This window comes from Garra rufa, chromosome 5 (assembly GCF_049309525.1).
Source record: "Garra rufa chromosome 5, GarRuf1.0, whole genome shotgun sequence".
Classification (NCBI taxonomy): domain Eukaryota; kingdom Metazoa; phylum Chordata; class Actinopteri; order Cypriniformes; family Cyprinidae; genus Garra; species Garra rufa.
Window position 1 is genome coordinate 12,096,031 of NC_133365.1, and position 18,476 is coordinate 12,114,506.

At 35.7% G+C, this 18,476-nt stretch overlaps 1 protein-coding gene across 1 annotated transcript in view; it reads right to left on the minus strand.

Annotated features, from left to right (window-relative positions):
• Positions 1-533: 533 nt before the first annotated feature.
• The window catches only part of epg5 (ectopic P-granules autophagy protein 5 homolog (C. elegans)), a 35,974-nt gene continuing 18,031 nt past the window's right edge, over positions 534-18,476 (minus strand). Inside the window, exons 22-44 of the mRNA XM_073839961.1 lie at positions 18,078-18,244; positions 16,633-16,863; positions 15,503-15,626; positions 13,710-13,857; positions 13,209-13,380; positions 12,816-12,978; positions 11,260-11,402; positions 11,020-11,176; positions 10,690-10,884; positions 10,061-10,274; positions 8,121-8,242; positions 7,821-8,028; positions 7,396-7,471; positions 7,204-7,307; positions 6,877-7,052; positions 6,099-6,278; positions 5,814-6,023; positions 5,588-5,732; positions 4,786-5,028; positions 4,358-4,577; positions 3,506-3,721; positions 3,278-3,392; positions 534-1,753 (exon numbers count right to left, since the gene is read on the minus strand). Coding sequence (XP_073696062.1) covers positions 1,571-1,753; positions 3,278-3,392; positions 3,506-3,721; positions 4,358-4,577; positions 4,786-5,028; positions 5,588-5,732; positions 5,814-6,023; positions 6,099-6,278; positions 6,877-7,052; positions 7,204-7,307; positions 7,396-7,471; positions 7,821-8,028; positions 8,121-8,242; positions 10,061-10,274; positions 10,690-10,884; positions 11,020-11,176; positions 11,260-11,402; positions 12,816-12,978; positions 13,209-13,380; positions 13,710-13,857; positions 15,503-15,626; positions 16,633-16,863; positions 18,078-18,244 — 3,912 coding nt within the window. The 3' untranslated portion in view covers positions 534-1,570. The remainder of the gene's footprint in view (positions 1,754-3,277; positions 3,393-3,505; positions 3,722-4,357; positions 4,578-4,785; positions 5,029-5,587; positions 5,733-5,813; positions 6,024-6,098; positions 6,279-6,876; positions 7,053-7,203; positions 7,308-7,395; positions 7,472-7,820; positions 8,029-8,120; positions 8,243-10,060; positions 10,275-10,689; positions 10,885-11,019; positions 11,177-11,259; positions 11,403-12,815; positions 12,979-13,208; positions 13,381-13,709; positions 13,858-15,502; positions 15,627-16,632; positions 16,864-18,077; positions 18,245-18,476) is intronic.

Below are 18,476 nucleotides of genomic sequence, written 5' to 3' on the forward strand. Positions count from 1 at the left end.
TATGGAAGTATTATGGAAACCAGTGAATGCTGTGGTATGAGGAAGGATAGAAAATGAGCTCTGACTGTATTATAAAAGCATGCAGTGAATCCCCAGAGGGGCTGACCTATAATCTTAAGTCAATAAAACTACAACCAAATATAGACATACCACGCTGGCAATAGTACAGCACAGATATAGATTTTCTCTAATTCAAATTAATATTAGATCTATATGCAACTAAGCAAGCACATTCATTTAATCTTAAATGCCTGTATAATATAAAACCATTCCTCTTGCTGTGGAGAAACAGAAGGTTTTAAAAGAGGAAAGGAATGTGTGATGTCAGAATTGTGACGAGCACTTCTGTGAAAAAAAAACAAAAAAACTAAGTGCACTTAACAGGCAGATCACATGCTGGAGCAGTTCATATTGTTTGGACATTGTTGGCCAGATCAAAACATTTTGTGCAACACTTCCATACAAATAATAAAAAAAAAATACAGTGAGAATGATATTAGTCTCTAAAAAAGCACTTCTTCACATTGAACATGTAGATGTCCAGCCATTGGTTTATTTGCATGAGCTCATAAAGAAACGTACTTTGTAAAAAGCACATTACAAAATCATCTATTTTAAGAAAATGAACTGGAAATGAAATATATTTTGCAATTGTGCAAATCAATCAAAATCATGCTATGAGGTATATTTACTCTGCGACTGTGATTCAGTGGATTATCATCAGATATCACCAAAACTCCCCCAACATGGGAGGTCTAAAACATCCTCATACATTTTTCATAAAATCTCACCATTCTAAAATAAATTATATAATGACAGCATGAACTGTATGGACATTCTGGTTTAAAACACTGGAGATTTGAAAACCTTAAAGGGATAGTTCACCCAAAAATGAAAATTCTGTTATTAATTACTCATCCTCTTGTCGTTCCAACTCCGTAAGATCTTCGTTCATCTTCAGAACAAAAATGAAGATATTTTTGATGAAATCCAAGAGCTTTCTGACCCTCAATATACAGCAATGTCACCGACATGTTTAAGGCCCAAAAATGTAGATAAAGATAAAGTTGTTATTTTTGTTTTTTTTTTGTGCACAAAAATAATTATGACAATAAAACCACTGATGTCACATGGACTATTTTAATGATGTCCTGTCCTTACTACCTTTCTGGGCCTTGAAAGTGGTAGTTGCATTGCTGTCTATGCAGGGTCAGAAAGCTCTCAGATTTAATCAAAAATATCTTCATTTGTGTTACGAAGATGAACAAAGGTCTTATGGGTTTGGAATGACATGAGGGTGAATAATTAATAACAGAATTTTCTTTTTTGGGTGAACCATCCCTTTCAAGAAAAAAAGAGGGGCAAGTGTAATATTAATGTAGTAAATTAGCGTACTTTTTTTACTTTATGCACAGTTTAAAAAATAACTACTGCTTCATTGTCTAATCTCATGATTTTAACACCTCTCTATTCTGTCCTCTTCCAGAAAACACCTTTGTCTCATCTGGAGTTTGATCCGTTCTCCAGGAGTTTTTGGTGGGAGGAGTTGACTCTGGTTTTGAAGTTATAGCTAACGGATGATATCTAGGTAGTGAAGGTCAGTGTAGAGTGCATTGACTAGCAGGGTCAAAAGACAGTTGCTCTCACGCAGGCAATGACCTGGGTACTTGATGAACTGAATGGCCTGGTTCACAGAAACATGCAGCTCTGAATACTGCTTATTACTCAGCATTTGCTCCAGTACAGATAAGGCCTGAAAAAAGAGAGCAGTTTTCAAGGTACAGCACAATTTACATGCAAATTTGTTTTTGCTATAACACATTATCATCAAATATCTAACATATCCCCACATCTAATCATCTAAAAGCAACAGTCGCAATATGATGTACCATTCTTTTTCTGAATTTAAATTTTTTTAATTCATCATAGGAAACCTTGTCCTGTTTCTGTTTAGTCAAGTTAGTCACATTTTCGACATGCTGCATAATGGTTAAACTGATTAAAATACATATATATTTTTGCACAATTATAATCGCAATGATTGTTGTCATTTGAGAAATTTATTTTTGCATTTAAGGTATTGCACTTTCATCAATAAGCACAAATCCACAGAGTTGCCAGACTGCAAAAATTAAGCAAAACACTGGGCAAAAAATGTATCCTTTTAACAGTGAAGCTCTGATCTGGGGATTTGAACCCTTGATAGACTACTAGTCAAAAGTTTTTGAATAGTAAGATTTTTAATGTTTTTAAAGAAGTCTCTTCTGTTCACCAAGCCTGCATTTATTTGATCTGAAGTACAGCAAAAGCAGTAAAAATGTGAAATATTTTTACTACTTAAAATAATTGTTTCTATTTGAATACATTTTAAAATCTAATTTATTTCTGTGATCAAAGCTAAATTTTTAACATCATTACTCCAGTCTTCAGTGTCACATGATCCTTCAGAAATCATTCTAATAATGTTTTTAATGTTTCTTTTTTTTTTTGGGAAAAGAAATGATAAACATTAATACTTTTTTTCAGCAAGGATGCTTTAAATTGATCTAAAGTGATGATAAAGACATTTATAATATTACAAAAGATTTCTATTTCAGATAAATGCTGTTCTTCTGAACTTTCTATTCATCAAAGAAACCTGAAAAAATTCTACTCAGCTGTTTTCTAATGTTTTATGAGCTACAAATCAGAATATTAGAATGACTTCTGAATGAGCATGTGACTGGAGTAATGATGCAAAAAAAATTGAAATCACAGGAATACATTTTAAAATATATTCAAATAGTAATTTTTTTAAATAGTAAAATATTTACAATATTTACTGTTTTTTGGATCAAATAAATGCAGGCTTGGTGAGCAGAAGAGACTTCTTTAAAAAACTTACTGTTCAAAAACTTTTGATTGGTAGTGTATCTGGCAACCACACACACGAAGTAGAGGCATGTACAGCAGTCCGCAATAATATTTTGTCTACTTTTTCCATGAAAATAAAGAGATTTATTGGTATTTTTTATTTATTTTTAAAAATACATTTTAGTCTTGACTTTTATTGTCAAAGATATTGCATGTTGATATAGTCACTGTTATCATTTATTGACCTTATTGTTGTCTCGTCATCATCTCATTTTGTTCATGGGGAAAAAGCTCGCCAACAAACATTTTTCTCATCATAGCTTTTGGCATTAACACTAATTCATTTTGCATAAAAAATAGAAAATATTTACATCTTGCCTGTTGATTATGCTATACCTTTATCCCATTCCCTGGAAAATCTTACCTGTTGTGCTTTAGCTGAAAGCTGCAGCTCTGTGCCTTGATGAAGACGCAGCTGATTCTCTGAGGGCACCTGGACCAGCAAAAACGCTGACATGCTGCGCGCCACAACTCGAAATCTGAAACACAGAAAGAACAGAAATTGTGAGACATTCATGCAATTCACACATCTGGACATCTAATCAAAACTGTAGTTTCAGCATTTTTTCAACAACTCTCAATCTTCTCTCACCTGCTAGATAGTGGGGATTTCCTCCCAAGGCCGATAGCTCCCAAGATGCCTGAATTCAGTCTTTCCTCACCAAGCTGGGCTAGACGGTTCTGGAACGCCATTAAGGTGACAATCAGAGTGTCAAGTGCGCAGGTGTCCTCTTGATCCACCTGGATCTGCAGCAGCTCCAAGAATTTATGCCACCATAAAAACAGCTTTGCCTCATCAGCTGGACCACTGCAGGAACACACAACACACTCGCTTAGGGTCATAAATACTCACACAATAAGCACTAAATGTAAAAGTGATGTTATTTACTAAATCAACATAGGGCTGCTCGATTCTGGCAAAAATCATAATCACGATTATTTTGGTCAATATTGTAATCACGATTATTTAACACGATTATAACTGGGTCCAAAACTTTATATTAGTGATTAATTTAAAGATAGCAATACAGCATTAAAAAACTGTTAAAAAAATACTGAATACTTTTATGCAAGTCTAAAGTAGTCTAACAATACTACGGAAATTGAATGTAATTATTTTAATGTAAAATAAAACAGCGTCTTCACTGTGATAGTTAAACATGCTTTGTTAAAAACACAACATCAAAGAAACATTAATAAATCAAGCACGTCCCGTTTTATGAAAGTCACATTACATGATTTTGCTGATTTGCATGTGAAATTAAGCTTTTACGAAGAAGCGAAAGCACACCACTGGTAAGGGGGCGGAGTGGGGCACAATAATCGTTTCATCTCGCTTACTGCATTTTCATGATCGTTTGAAGCAGAAATCGAAATTGAATTGCATAGCCCTACTTCAACATACGAAAGAACACACTATATGTGATAAAGTGTATGTTACTACCTAGGGAAGACCTGACTGATCCATGTGTTGAGCAGCACTAAGGTCTTCTTCTCATTCAGGAGGGTTTGCTCCAGGTTCAGCCTCTGGAGGATATAGACGTACAGAGTGAGATAACTCCCCAGGTTCAGGCTTTCCTGGATGAAGTCCTCAACAGTCAGTTCAGGAACCTGAAGAGAGACCAGGATGGGCCCCCAACCAGAGTACTGATCAGCGCATCCACCTGAAAGAAACACACAAGATGTTGTGGACATTTAAGACAAATTTATGATGTACTAAAACTCTACAAGTACAGTTTCTGATTCAGCCCAGATGTTTGCTTTTATGGTCCTTACAATGTGATTAGGGAGAGGAATAATTCCTGAAGGCTTACGCAGACAGACTGATTGAAATCTGTGACTAAGCCCAGAACAAGTACAAGCTATTATTACCATCAGTGAAGTAGGAGAGAATACAGGCCTCAGTGGTGCGTGTCATATGACGCACTGAGGCCAGGCATCTGCATGCAGCGGTTAGCAGGGGGAGCACCAAAGGACCGCGAGCTCGCTTTTCCACCCAGGAGTGGAGTTTAGTCCCAAGTCCCTCTGCTGTGGATATGCCAGCTTCATTCAGCAGAGTCAGCATCTCAGCAAACAAACTGCAGGTGGCCATGTGTCGCTGCTGGAGGTCTGTCTCTGAATGTGAGGATGAGACACATTAAGATCAGTTCATTTAACAGCAGGAGAGATATTGTTACTGTCGGTTTTGCTGAGTTAACATGCGGCATTGATGCGTTTAAATAAACTTTTCTGTTAATAAATACTTAACTGAAACAACAGTAGTAGTAAGAAAATATAGAATTGTGACTTTATCTCACAGTTACATATATTCTCTAGACATGTAACATTACACATTAATTTGCAGTAGTGTTTGTATCTTGACTCTTTTTTTTTTCTCTTTCTCCACTCTTGGCATTGTTCTGATGCCTTTTTTATTACTATAGCGACCAATATACTGGGTACTAACTCAACAAACTGCTATGGTTTTGTCAAATTCTAAGAAGCACAAACAGTCAATCCAAAAGATTGGATCTAAAAACAAACCAGAAATGTAAGCAATGTGAACAACTGCTTTCAGTCTTATAAAATCCAGTGGACAGAGCTACAAATTATGCTTATGCAATATTCTTAAAGGGCATGCTGAGGGACGTGACAACAAAATTAATGTGAAAGAGAAATGAAACATTCTCCTCACCAGGAGGGTTGAAAATGACAATGTACTCCAGTAATTTCTCCATTTCTGTCTCCAGAGATGCCAAAGCGATGTTCCCATTTTGATCCAGAGAGGTTAGGAACTGTACCATCAGGTGAAGGAAGGCTTGGCACTTTAAAGTCATGTCCTAACAGTCACAGAACACACAATGCTGTTAAAAAGTTGTTGGTTAATTTACAGAGTATTTGATAATAGTGTGTCATCTAACCTTGTGATGTAACGTTTGTGTGGTTGGCCCAAATCCAGCAGCCATTCTAAGCAATCTGATGACATGTTGTGAAGAAGTATCATGGCTGAGAACAAGGGACGCTGGGTAATGTGTGCTGACGTAGAGTGTAACATTTTGATAAGAAGGAAAATCTACTAAGTGCCAAGGCAGAGAAACTGACTGGTCCAGGAGACTGAGGACAGAAGACTCCTGTAGAAAGAAACCACAATAGATTAACAAATAGGCACCACTGAAGAGAGTTAGGATAAGCAGGTGACCACTCACAGGTTTGCTGAGATCCTCTTTAGCCAGAAACACCATCAGATAAAGGACAGAAACCACCATCGTCTGAGCTGAGGGGTTCAGCTGGGGACTGAGACAGTCACTCAGTACACTGACCCAGTTCACCTCACACAACAGCTCTCCCATAAACAGGAAACAACTCTTTGGGCTTCCCCTCTCCACCTGAATAGCATGAAATTTGAATAATTTACTGACAACCATCTTTTAAAGGGAAAAAAAAAAAATCACCCAAAAATTTTAATCCAAACCTGTAAGACCTTCATCTTCAGAACAGAACAGGTCTATCTAAAAAAAAGGCTTGTCTTAGTTAGTATTTTTGTCTTGTTTCTAGTCGAAATATCCAATTTTTTTTAAAATTGAGTTGCATTTACTAGATAAGAAAAATGATGGGGGGGGGGGGGGTTAAATTAAGTAAGTTTGGCTTAAAACAAGTAAAATCTGCCAGTGTGGTAGGTAAAATATTCTTAGAACTTGTTTTAAGAAAAACACACTTAATTTAGTTTTCCCTCCTTGAAACAAGACTAAATATCTTGCGTCATTTTGCTTTATTAAATTAACCTTAATTTAAGAATTTTTGGATATTTTGACTAGAAACAAGACAAAAATACTAAGTAAGACAAGCCTTTTTTGCAGTGGGAAAGCTCTCAGATTTCATCAAAAATGTCTTAATTTGTGCTCCGAAGGTGATTGAACATCTTATGGGTTTGGATTTTCATTTTTTTGGTGAACTATCCCTTAAAGAGTTCTGTAAGTCTCTCACATTGAAAAAGAGGTTCATCAGTGTTTGATCCGGATGCAGGTCCTTCCATGGCAAACGGCCATACTCCGTGTGGTAGGTGTACAGCAGGTACTCTGGCATTTTGGGAGAAGTGCAGGTCTCACAGTAATGCATGAGATGAAGCCACAGAGCTCCTCTTTGTCCTGGCAACAAGCGATCTGCAGCAGAAACATTATGGATTTAAAATGCCATACTGATCACATGGATTTTGAACTGAACATTTATTTCACTGGCTGAAAATGACTGAGGAGAAAATGGCTGAATGAATCACAATATTTGTGCATTGTTCTGTTCTCAGAGGATGTTTACCTTTGAATCTCTCATGTAAAGTCTCCATCAAGCGTGCATATAAGCTCACTAAGCTCGCTGCAGCTGCGGCATCTGATTCAAGCCATGGAGAACAGCGAGGATGGCTGTGACACACACACAAGAGAGCTGTTACTCATCACTTCTGTCATCAGTGTTATAACAAGCAAACCGCTGAGCCACATCAAAACATACCTTGTGTTGTCAGTGTCAAGAACCAGAATCCACGGTTCAAAGAGTTTGGCCATTTTTGCATGCAGGCTCTCAAGAGCTACATTAAGGAGAATTTAACATTATTAATTTAACTATAGAAATTGTTGATATGCATATATATACACACACCTGTTTAAATTTTAGCGTCTGTAGGATTTGTTCATGTTTTTCAAATTATAATTATCAAAGAATTTATTTAAACAGGAATATTCCAAAATATGATTACCATTTAAAATAACTGTTTTCTATTTTAATACATTTTAGAATGTAATTTGTTAATGTGATAGTAAAGTGACTGTGGAAACTGTGATACATTTTTACTGAAAATCTTACTGATCCCAAACTTTTGTCTGCACTATGAATATTTGGCTGCTATGCATAACAGAGAAATATAATAATATTTGTACCTTTGACCAGTTTTGGACTTCCCACTGGTTCTTTGCTGGAATTGTTTAGTTCCAGATCAATGACATAGGTAATCAAATCTTCCCAAAACATCTTGACTTCCTCAATGTACGGCCCCCATTTTGAGAGCAGACCAAAACTTCTGAAGTCACTGTTGGATAGACGAAGCTTCAGGAAGTACTTTGAAAGCCATTCGATTGTTTCATCCACCTAGAATACCAAAGTACAATTGTAATTCTCTGGCTTCATTTGAAGTATTTAACAATAATAGAACATGTCAATTAAAAAGTGTTTTGCATTACCTGTTGAGGGGAGAGGAGGATGGAGCGAGTTTTGTTTGTCTTTATCTTAGGATGAGGAGAACAGCCCAGCACTCTTAGTGACGTTCTCCAACACTCTGGGCTGAGAAGCTGCTCAGAAGAGCCTGCAGGAAAAAGTGGACACAGTTCATTTTTATGAGCAAAAATAGCATTTTAAAAATAATTTCAAGTACACTTTCACTTATGGCAAAACTATTCATATACACTACATATGTAGTTTTTGGAATTTATATTTATTGTTTATACCACACCACACTAAACTAACACAACAGGACAAAAGATGGCAGATATTAGACATGAGAGATTTAATACTGAGCATAACATCTAAGTACATTTACTTTTAAAAAAAAACAAAGATTGTGACCCAAAATCTGAGGTCTGCAAGTAAATTAAACAAGACCTATTATGCCTCTTTTTACAATATGTAATATAAGTCTCAGGAGTCCCCATAATGTGTCTGTGAAGTTTCAGCTCAATATCCAACAGATTACCTATTATTTCATTTTGAAAATGGCTATTTTAAGTGGAAGCAGAAATGAGCTACTGCTCCCCGCCATCTTTTCCAGAATAGGGCTGTGCCTTTACAACTCATACCTTAGATACTCTGCCAAAAAACATGTGTTTGGTTTTGATTATCATGTCTATTCCACCGAAATCATGTGTTTTAAACAATATTAGTTCTCTTTCATCTCTTATTGCACTTAAACTGTCAAATACACACAAGTTTGTGTTAAAAACACACAAGTTACAAAAACAGTCGGTTATGTCTGTGAAGGTAAACAGGTGGAAAAGAAACCACGTTTATATTAGATCTGTGTGGCCGCAGTGTAATATACAGTAAATAAATCAATAAATCCACTGCTTTCTTGTCTCCTTTGAAGCTGGGACTCTACATAGTGTTCTGTGCTCGTCTGTGCAGCCAATGACAGAACGGTTAGCATGCTTTGCTCGAGCTTATGCCATGGCGTTAGAACTGGTACACCGTTGTCGCTTGCGAAAAAACAGAATGGCTGTACAGTGGGTGGAAACATGCAGATTGAAGGAGTAGTTCACTTTCAGAACTAAAATTTACAGATACTCACCCCTTGTCATCCAAGATGTTCATGTCTTTCTTTCTTTAGTCATAAAGAAATGATGTTTTTTTTAAGGAAAACATTTCAGGATTTCTCTCCATATAATGGACTTTAATGGTGCCCCCGAGTTTGAACTTCCAAAATGCAGTTTAAATGCAGCTTCAAAGGGCTCTAAATGATCACAGCCGAGGAAGAAGGGTCTTACCTAGCGAAACGATTGGTTATTTTCTGAAAACATTTACAATTTATATACTTTTTAATCTCTAAACAGAGTACACACAGAGCTAGACAAGACAAGCATTTGAGGTTAAAAAGTATATAAATTTTTTTTTTTTTTTTTTTTTAAATAACTGATCATTTTGCTAAATAAGACCCTTCTTTCACCGGCTGTGATCATTTAGAGATCTTTAAAGCTGCAATTTGCAAGTTCAAACTCAGGGGCACCACAGAAGTCTATTATATGGAGAGAAATCCTGAAATGTTTTCCTCAAAAAACATAATTTGCTTACAACTGAAGAAAGAAAAACATGATCATTTTGGATGACAACGGGGTGAGTACATTATCTGTACATTTTTGTTCTGAAAGTTAACTACTAAGGGGCAGTACTATTAAAAATAAGACCCCCTTACGAGCAAAATCTGATGCGCTTGTTTTTTTTTCAAAAGCTTGCAGAGAAAGGCTTACCAAAAAATAATCATTGGTTTGTTATGATAAGTCACCCATAAAATAAATTAACCATTATTCTGAGTTGAATAAATGAGGGTTTCATTGTGACAATTTGACATAGAACCAATCAAATCAGAAAAAAACTATGGATGAGTCTGGGTCAGAGAGAAGGAAAGACATACTCTGCATGAGCAGACGAAGAAAGTCACTGTAGTGGTCTGGAAACTGGTAAAGCAGCAGTTCAGTCCAGTGCTTGCAGAAGATATTAAAGGGCATGAGGACTTCTGGCTCAGGTTCCAGTCCACAGGTGCACAGAGCCTTGTGGATTATGTCCATCAGTCGGCTACGCTCAGAGAACTGAGGCTGCGTCACTGACAGCCACTGTGTCAAGTCAAACTAGAAACAGAACAGATTATTTGATTACATTTTCAAAAAGTTGCAAACATGAGCTTCACATTCAAAAGCAAAAAGTAGAGCAAGTCTCAGAAAGCCATGAGAAAGATCCAGCGGGAGGTGGTTAAGGAGTGCTGATTGTCCTGTAAATTTAAATGAGATTGTTTCATTGTTTTTATGTTGCAGCTATTTCTGCACTAAAATCATCCTTCTGCTCTGAGGGTTTTGATATGGGAATATACAAATAAAAATGTGATGAAGGATATGACAGCAATGCCTCACATAATAAAAACAAACCAGTGAATTCTTCTCCACATGGAACAAAAAAAACACTGGAAGAATTTTTTTTTAACTCATAATGCTTTCAATTGCAACCTATGATGAACATTTACAGCATTATTCAATAAAGGCAAATTACTTTTGTGAGGAGCATGAATATGACATCACCACTGTCAATGTGGAGGGTGTTGACCACTTCCTCGTACAGAGAGACCAGCTCTGCAGGAGAGGCGTTTGGGGTGAAGTAGGGTGAGAGAAGGTTACAGAGGCGTCTATTGAGCAGGATGGTCTTCAGCATGTGTTTACATTCTGTTTGGATGTCCCGGATGAAGACCTACAGTCAAAAATACATTTATATAATCTTAAGACAGAGCTGTGAATATAAAACTACAGACACGTTTAAACAGGAAAAGAAGAGAAAGCATCATATTTGATTACAATTAGTGCTGAAATAATTAAAAAACAATACCTGACCAAGGATCTCTATACAGGATGTGAAAAACTGGCGGGTGGGTGGATGTCTCTGTGTGTCCTCACAGACAAAGGACACTATCTGATAGAAAGCAGCGATGCCCACCTTCAGTATGCCAGGGGAATTATTTAGTTTGTAAGCATTAACCAAGGCCCTAAACAAGAAAACATGATGTTCACATTTAGTGGCGCAAATATAGAAAGTGTAGAAATTTAATTCAGTGGCTAGGCTACTGACGTGATGAAGTTTTCCGTGTGCACAGCCGCCTCAGCCAGACTTTGAGGAGGAGCTTTGATTCCATCAGCCTGTAGCTGTTTAATATCACTCTTCAGGCACTGGATCTGATTCTGCACTGGATCCAGTTTGTGCATTCTTGAGTACTGCAACACACAATGAGAGACAAAGAGAGAGAGAACTCATGAAAATGAAGTAATTGTGAGGGGTTGCCAAAACTGTTTAAAATATCAACGCAGAGAAGACAGGAATTTAGTTAGGGTTAGGGAATGGGATTTGGACACAGGCCGGATTCTATCATCATAGTTCAGTGGGTCTGGAATGGCTTGTGCGAACTAGGCCACAGCTCTGACTGGTGGATATTAAATTAGTGTGTGGCAAAACCAAAAATTACAGCACTAAACAAAACTCCAGTGTTGTTTTGGTATTATCTATAAACGTTTATTTTTATATTTTCATTTTAATTTTTATTTGATGTCTCATAATGTTTTTTATGTATGCATTTATTAATATTAACATTTAGTTTTAATGCATTTTTATTTCAGTTTTAGACATTTTAGTACTTTAAATCAAACTTATTTTATTTCAAGTAGTTGCCAAGACAAAACTTAAATTTTTTTTTTGTTTGTTTATTTTATGTTATTTCAGTGAAATAATGCGAGTCATCTTGGACGCTGACACCTAGTAATCCACACTACTATTATTTTACAAAAAATATGTGAACATTTTAGAAATGTGCTAATTGTAGTCAGTAAATAAATGTACCTGTAATCTATTCCAGTTACTGAAAAAGTGTAATTAAATTACAATTACTTATGAAAATGTTAATGATTACAAAGGGGGTTACATCTGAATATTTTCACACACATACACAGATTTCATTGATTTCTTTACAAATTTGCATTAACTGCTCTAAAATTTAGGGTTGTGTATTTGCTTTGATTTTAAGGCATTGTTAGATGTGTTTCTTTCATAGCTATGCAAAGATTTGATTTCGAAAATGGCTATTAAACTACTTCCTGGTATGATTTTAAATCTGTATTTAACCTCAGAACAATCTCAAAGTAAAAAGAGGTGCTAAAGTCTGATTTTGTGATGGCTGTGCTTTAAAACTAAATTAGTATTACTATCTTAATTAAAGTGATGAAGGATTTTGAAACTCTGACAATAATCAGTGTTGAGTACATCTGTAAGGTTTAAGAGTTTAGAAAATGTAGAATACAATTAGAAATTTAAATTAAAACAGTAATCATATGTAATCAGTTACATTACTTCAATAAAGTAGCTGAAATAGTTATTACATTTTAAGTAGGGTAACTTGTAATCTGTAGCCTATTACATTTCCAAAATGATTTATGTACTGCACAAGCGAATAGTATTCAGAAGGTCATGTGATTACAACCTTGCGCCCCCATTAGGCGACCCACTCCATGTCCAATAAAATAAGTTTTATTAGGCTCCAGAAGTATTCATCTCATGTGAGTGTACAAAATATTAAAAATGTCAAAATAAGTGTACAACTAGCACGGAGTAGATAGATAGAAACTGCAAATGTTCACCTTAACAGTGATATGTGCGGGACCCTGGCAGGGCTGTCCGCCTTTGCCACGACACTCTAACTGCATTGAGAGCTGGTCTTCTCGGTTTATGTAAAGCTGAGGCAACACCTCCAACAGTTCATTGTCTAGAGCGACCTGCTGTGTTTCCCGGAGAGTTGCCAACCTGAGAAGAGGACACAGTCTTGGTTTACAACATCATTCAGCACATACAGAGATGCAAATACAGCACTACAGCTGATCATTGAGTCATTTGAGAGGCACCAGTTATTATTAACGGCACTGAAGACATACTTAAAATGGACTTATGGACTGTGAGTGAGTTTTGACATCGGTTTATCAATCAATATATGCTTCAAAATGAGAAAGAGTAAGTGCTCATGTATTAAGTCTTACTTGGCTTGATGCTGGAGCTTAGCAAGGTCTTCCTGAATTAAGGCAGTGGCGATTTTCTCATCAGACAGGCTCTCAGTGGGAATATCAGGCACTGGAGCTTTCATAGGCACAAACAACAGTGCCCCCTGGGGAGCATCATGCTTTCTCAGATGAGTGAGAATACGCTCCCTTGCTGTAAATAAAGAGATGAGGAATATATTATTTAGTGCAAAAAGTAAAATCTGCAATCTGCAAACTGCAAACTGTAACAACCACTAAGCTCTAAATATCCAACAGCCAAAAAGACATGTTAATATCTTTTTATTATATAAAACTATAAATTGAACATGCCGAAAAGGGGCATTTTTGACAAAAATGCAGTCATGCAAGTTTTAATTAAATGTGCCTGAAGCAAACAACTGTAACATTCCTAAAGAGTGATTACATTTTCATATTTTGACTGTTAAAAATAAGAGAATCCAGACATCAGAGTATGATAATCATTGAAAGTGGGTTTATTACCAGCTAAAGGATTGATGAAGTCAGTGAAGATGGAGGAGCTGGTGTTCTGGGAGAGCGCAGGTTCACTCTTGACCTTTGACCACAGATTGAGCACTTCCTGCAGCTCATGCTGGACTCGCTCAATGTCCACATGCTCCATCCACACCTCCTAAAGATCAAGTGACACATAGACATTTCATCAATTCATATTTCATAATGTTTTGTGTCAAAAACGTCTTCAGTATCACCTGAAATATGCATCTGAATAAGAAATAAAATAATGAGCATAATTTCACTAAAGGTGAATATATAAACGTGACATTTATCCAAAAAGTTGTGATGCATTTTCCATAAATTGCTAGGGGTTTAATGCAAATGACGTGCAAATGACAAATGCAATTCTTCTTACATCAGATTACATAAAGTATGTTTAATTTTAAATGTTAGCTGTTTAGTTTTAGCATCATATCTTGTGAAATTATTACAAATGTGGAAAAAATTTCCAAATGTCCAGAAAAAGTAATTGTAAAATATATATTTATAGAAAAATCAAAGTTGGCGCACCACAGTTCCAAAAAGTAGAAAAATATTTATTATGTTCTCACCACAGGTAACATTTCAAGCCTAAATGAAGAGCTTATGGGCTCAAAATGTTACCTGGGGTGAGAACATATAAGTATTTTTCTACTTTTTGAAGCTGTGTTGTGCCAACTTTGATTTTTCTGTGTGCAGTTTTTTTTTTGTGGTTGAGCACCCACGTGTCTGTTGGATGCACGCACTTTGATCGTAATCTTTGTAAAATATATGTTTAAACAGTAATACTACTGTTTGAAAGTTCAAACGTTTGAGGTCTGTAAGTTAAAAAGTTTGAGGCCAGTATTTTTTTCGAAAATAAATAGAAGATATACTTTTATTTAGTACAGGCGCATTAAATTGATTAAAATGAAAGTAAAGACATCTTCATAAATGCTTTATATTCATCAGAAAATTATCATCCACAAAAAAATTAAGCAACTGTTCGCAACACTGATAATACTAAGAAATGTTTGTTGAGCATCAAATCACTGAACACTCAAGTAATGGTTGCTAAAAATTTAGCTTTGCCATCAGAGGAATAAACTTGTAATAATACTCACAATATTACTGCTTTTACTATATGTGACTCTGGACCACAAAACCAGTCATAAGGTACGATTTTTTTGAGATTGAGATTTATACATCATCTGCAAGCTGAAAAATAAGCTTTCCATTGATGTATGGTTTGTTAGGATAGGGCAATATTTGGCCGAGATACAGCTATTTGAACATCTGGAATCTGGGTGCAAAAAAATCAAAATACTGAGAAAATCCCCTTTAAAGTTGTCCAAATTAAGTTCTTAGCAATGCATATTATTAATCAAAAATTTAGTTTTGATATATTTATGGTAGGAAATTTACAAAATATCTTTATGGAACATGATTTTTACTTCCTAATGATTTTTGCCATAAAAAAAAAAATCTATAATTTTGACCCATACAATGTATTGTTGGCTACTTATGACTGGTTTTGTGGTCCACGGTCACATATTTTTAATCAAATGCAGCCTTGGTGAGGATATGAAAATACTTTAAAAACACTTTTAAAAAATCTAACCAACCCCAAACTTTTTAAATATTCATTTGTTGAAAAGACAGCTTGGCATTTTATGTTTAAATAGTAAGGGACTGTTTTAAATTTTCATTCAAAATAATCTACTAAAACATTTTGATGTCTCAAACGTCTCAAAAATAAAAAGATAAAGAATGCACTCTGCTGGACTCAAACACACTCTCACCTGCTGGCGCTGCATGATTTTGGCTAGGCGATGAGTGTCATATTGCTTTGGCAAAGAGGGCAAGTAAATTTCCTGCTTCTGAAGGTTTTCATCGTCCAGCCATAAAGCAAACACAGTGAAGAGCCTGAACAATAAGAATTTGATGTTTGAAAATGCATTTTCTGTTCTAACATTATGGTTGAATGATAAGGCTTCTATTTACAAATGAAATGTAACCTAAAATGGTCACACTTTATTTTGTGTCTAACTTGAGAGTAATATAAATGAAGAACACATACACTACATTGCCAAAAGTATTAGGACACCCCCTTGTAATGAATAGGTTTGACTACTTTAGCAATTTCCATGAGTACAAATCTTAGTGTTTAAGCATATGATGATATTCTAGAAAATTTTCTATTCTAGCTTGACAATGCCTCTGTGTATAAGGCAAGGTTAAAAAAAGAAATGATTGATTCAGTCAGTGTGAAAAAACTTGACTGGTCTGCAGAAAGCCAAATCCTAATCCCAGCTGAACACCTCTGGTGTGACTTTAAATGCAGACCTAGAGCCAAAAACTCATCACCAAACACCAATGACTTGTACATATGGCTACAGTCATTTTAGACACTTCCAAAACTGTTGCAACAGAGATGGAAATACAATTTTTAAATTCATGAATTGTGCCTTTTTCTGTTCTAAAGAAGGGGGTGTCCCAATACTTTGACTGAATGATTGATTGACTGAATCAATCATTTCCATATAGTTTATGTACAAGTCACTGGTGTTTGGTGATGAGTTTTTGGCTCAAGGTGACACTGACTGAATCAATCATTTCTTTTTGAACCTTGCCTTATACACAGAGGCATTGTCATGTTAGAATAGAAAAGTTTTTTTGTTGCTATAAAAATAGAAGCACACAATACCGTCGAATATCATTATATGCTTAAACATTAAGATTTGTACTCATGAAAATTATTAAGTATTCAATTCATTCGAAGGGGGTGTCCCAATATTTTTGTCAATATAGTGTATGTACACATATTTTGGAAACCGTATCAAGAATGTTTCTTTTAGATGACCAAACACTGTATAGTACTCAACAGTAAATACAATAATGGTTGCTGAGAGAACAAAACTCTGGACATTACCGCACAAGCTCAGAGTGCAGCTCAGGAGAGGTCATGTACTGGGTGATGGGTGTCCCTGGGGTGAGCAGACCATCACTGGATTCGCCGCTTGAGCAGGGCACTTTCAAAGCCTTGCTAGCAGCGTGGTGGAAATCAGACACTTCAACCAGCCGCTGTCTAAGGCTATTTAACAAGGAGATATGTGCCGCACTATGGAAGTAACGCCTTCCAATACAACCTTTCACCTCCAGCCTGATGGTGTGAAATGAAAAAAAAAAAAAAGAAAATCAGGCAAGGGTTCAGAAATACCCATAATCAAACAACCACTGTACCACACACACTCTAAGTAATGTACAAGACAAAATATACATTCCTTTGGTCATTACTGCAAAATAAACCTAGAGTGTGTCTTTAGAACCCTGAAACAGACTATTACCCAAAAATATAAAATAAATAAATAAACAAACAAACAGACAAAAAATATTGTTGTTATTTTAAATGATTAGTTTACTTCCAGATTAAAAAATTCCTGATAATTTACTCATCCCCATGTCATGCAGGATGTTCATGTCTTCCTTTTATCAGTCGAAAAGGAATTAAGTTTTTGAGGAAAACAATCCTTTTTTTTCTCCATATAGTTTGCTTCAACTGGAGCATTTGTGGTTAGAAAGTATATATATATATATATATATATATATATATTTTTTTTTTTTTTTTTAGAAAATGACCAATTGTTTCGCTAGATGAGACCCTTATTCCTCGGCTGGGATTGTGTAGAGCCCTTTGAAGTTGGACCTTCAACCTGTTGGCTCCCGTTAAAGTCCACTATATGGAGAAAAATCCTGGAATGTTTTCCTCAAAAACCTTCTTTCCGACTGAAGAAAGAAAGACATGAACATCTTGGATGACATAGGGATGAGTATATTATCAGGATTTTTTAATTCTGCTTCAAAGGAAAGGGATTGTAGAGTTCAAGTGTTTCAGAGTCACGTATAAAAAAAATCATATTGTGCAGATACAAAATAACAACATACTGACAAACCTAGGATATGAAATGCCATCTGACATTATGTTCAATACATTACAGGCAACAGAACATAGAAGTTGTGTAAGTTAAAGAGATGGAACATTAGTCTTGTGAGTCATCAGCACTGCTACATTAAGCTTAGAGTAAAATCTGGTGAAACATGAAATGACTGAAATCATCAATAAGGAGTACAAAAAGGAAAATGAGGGGGAGGAAGAAAAAAAAAGAAAGAAAGAGGAACAGGGTGAACATCTTCACTTGAATATAGCATGTACAACATGTACTTTGAATCCAACATTATGTAACAACTGCACTTTAGTGAAGTGAAATAGCATGATAATATATCTAAAAAGTGTGGAAGGGTTCATTTTAAAGAGCCAGATGCTAAAAATAACAACAACAAGCCAAACAAAGACAGAATGTTCTATGTTTTACGCACCCAAACTCTGGTCCAGGTTGACGGAGATAAAGTTGGAAAAATTTCTGCCAAACCAAAGGAAGGATTGGATGATCTGCAGGGGTAGCTAAAGCTTGTTGAGCCCAGCGATAGATCATCAGTCTCTGCAGGGACGGGACGACTTGAAGCTTAAGGCGCACCTGGGCTTTCTGACAAAATGAAAACAAACAGGCTAATGAATTGCACGTTTATTGTAAAACATACCCGATTTTGGCAAAAATCATAATTACGATTATTTTAGTCAATATTGTAATCACAATTATTTAACACGATTATGACTGGGTCCAAAACTTTATATTAGTGATTGATTTAAGATAGCAGCAATACAGCAGAAAATAAAAAAACAGTGCTTTAAAAAAAATATATAATAAAATATATTTA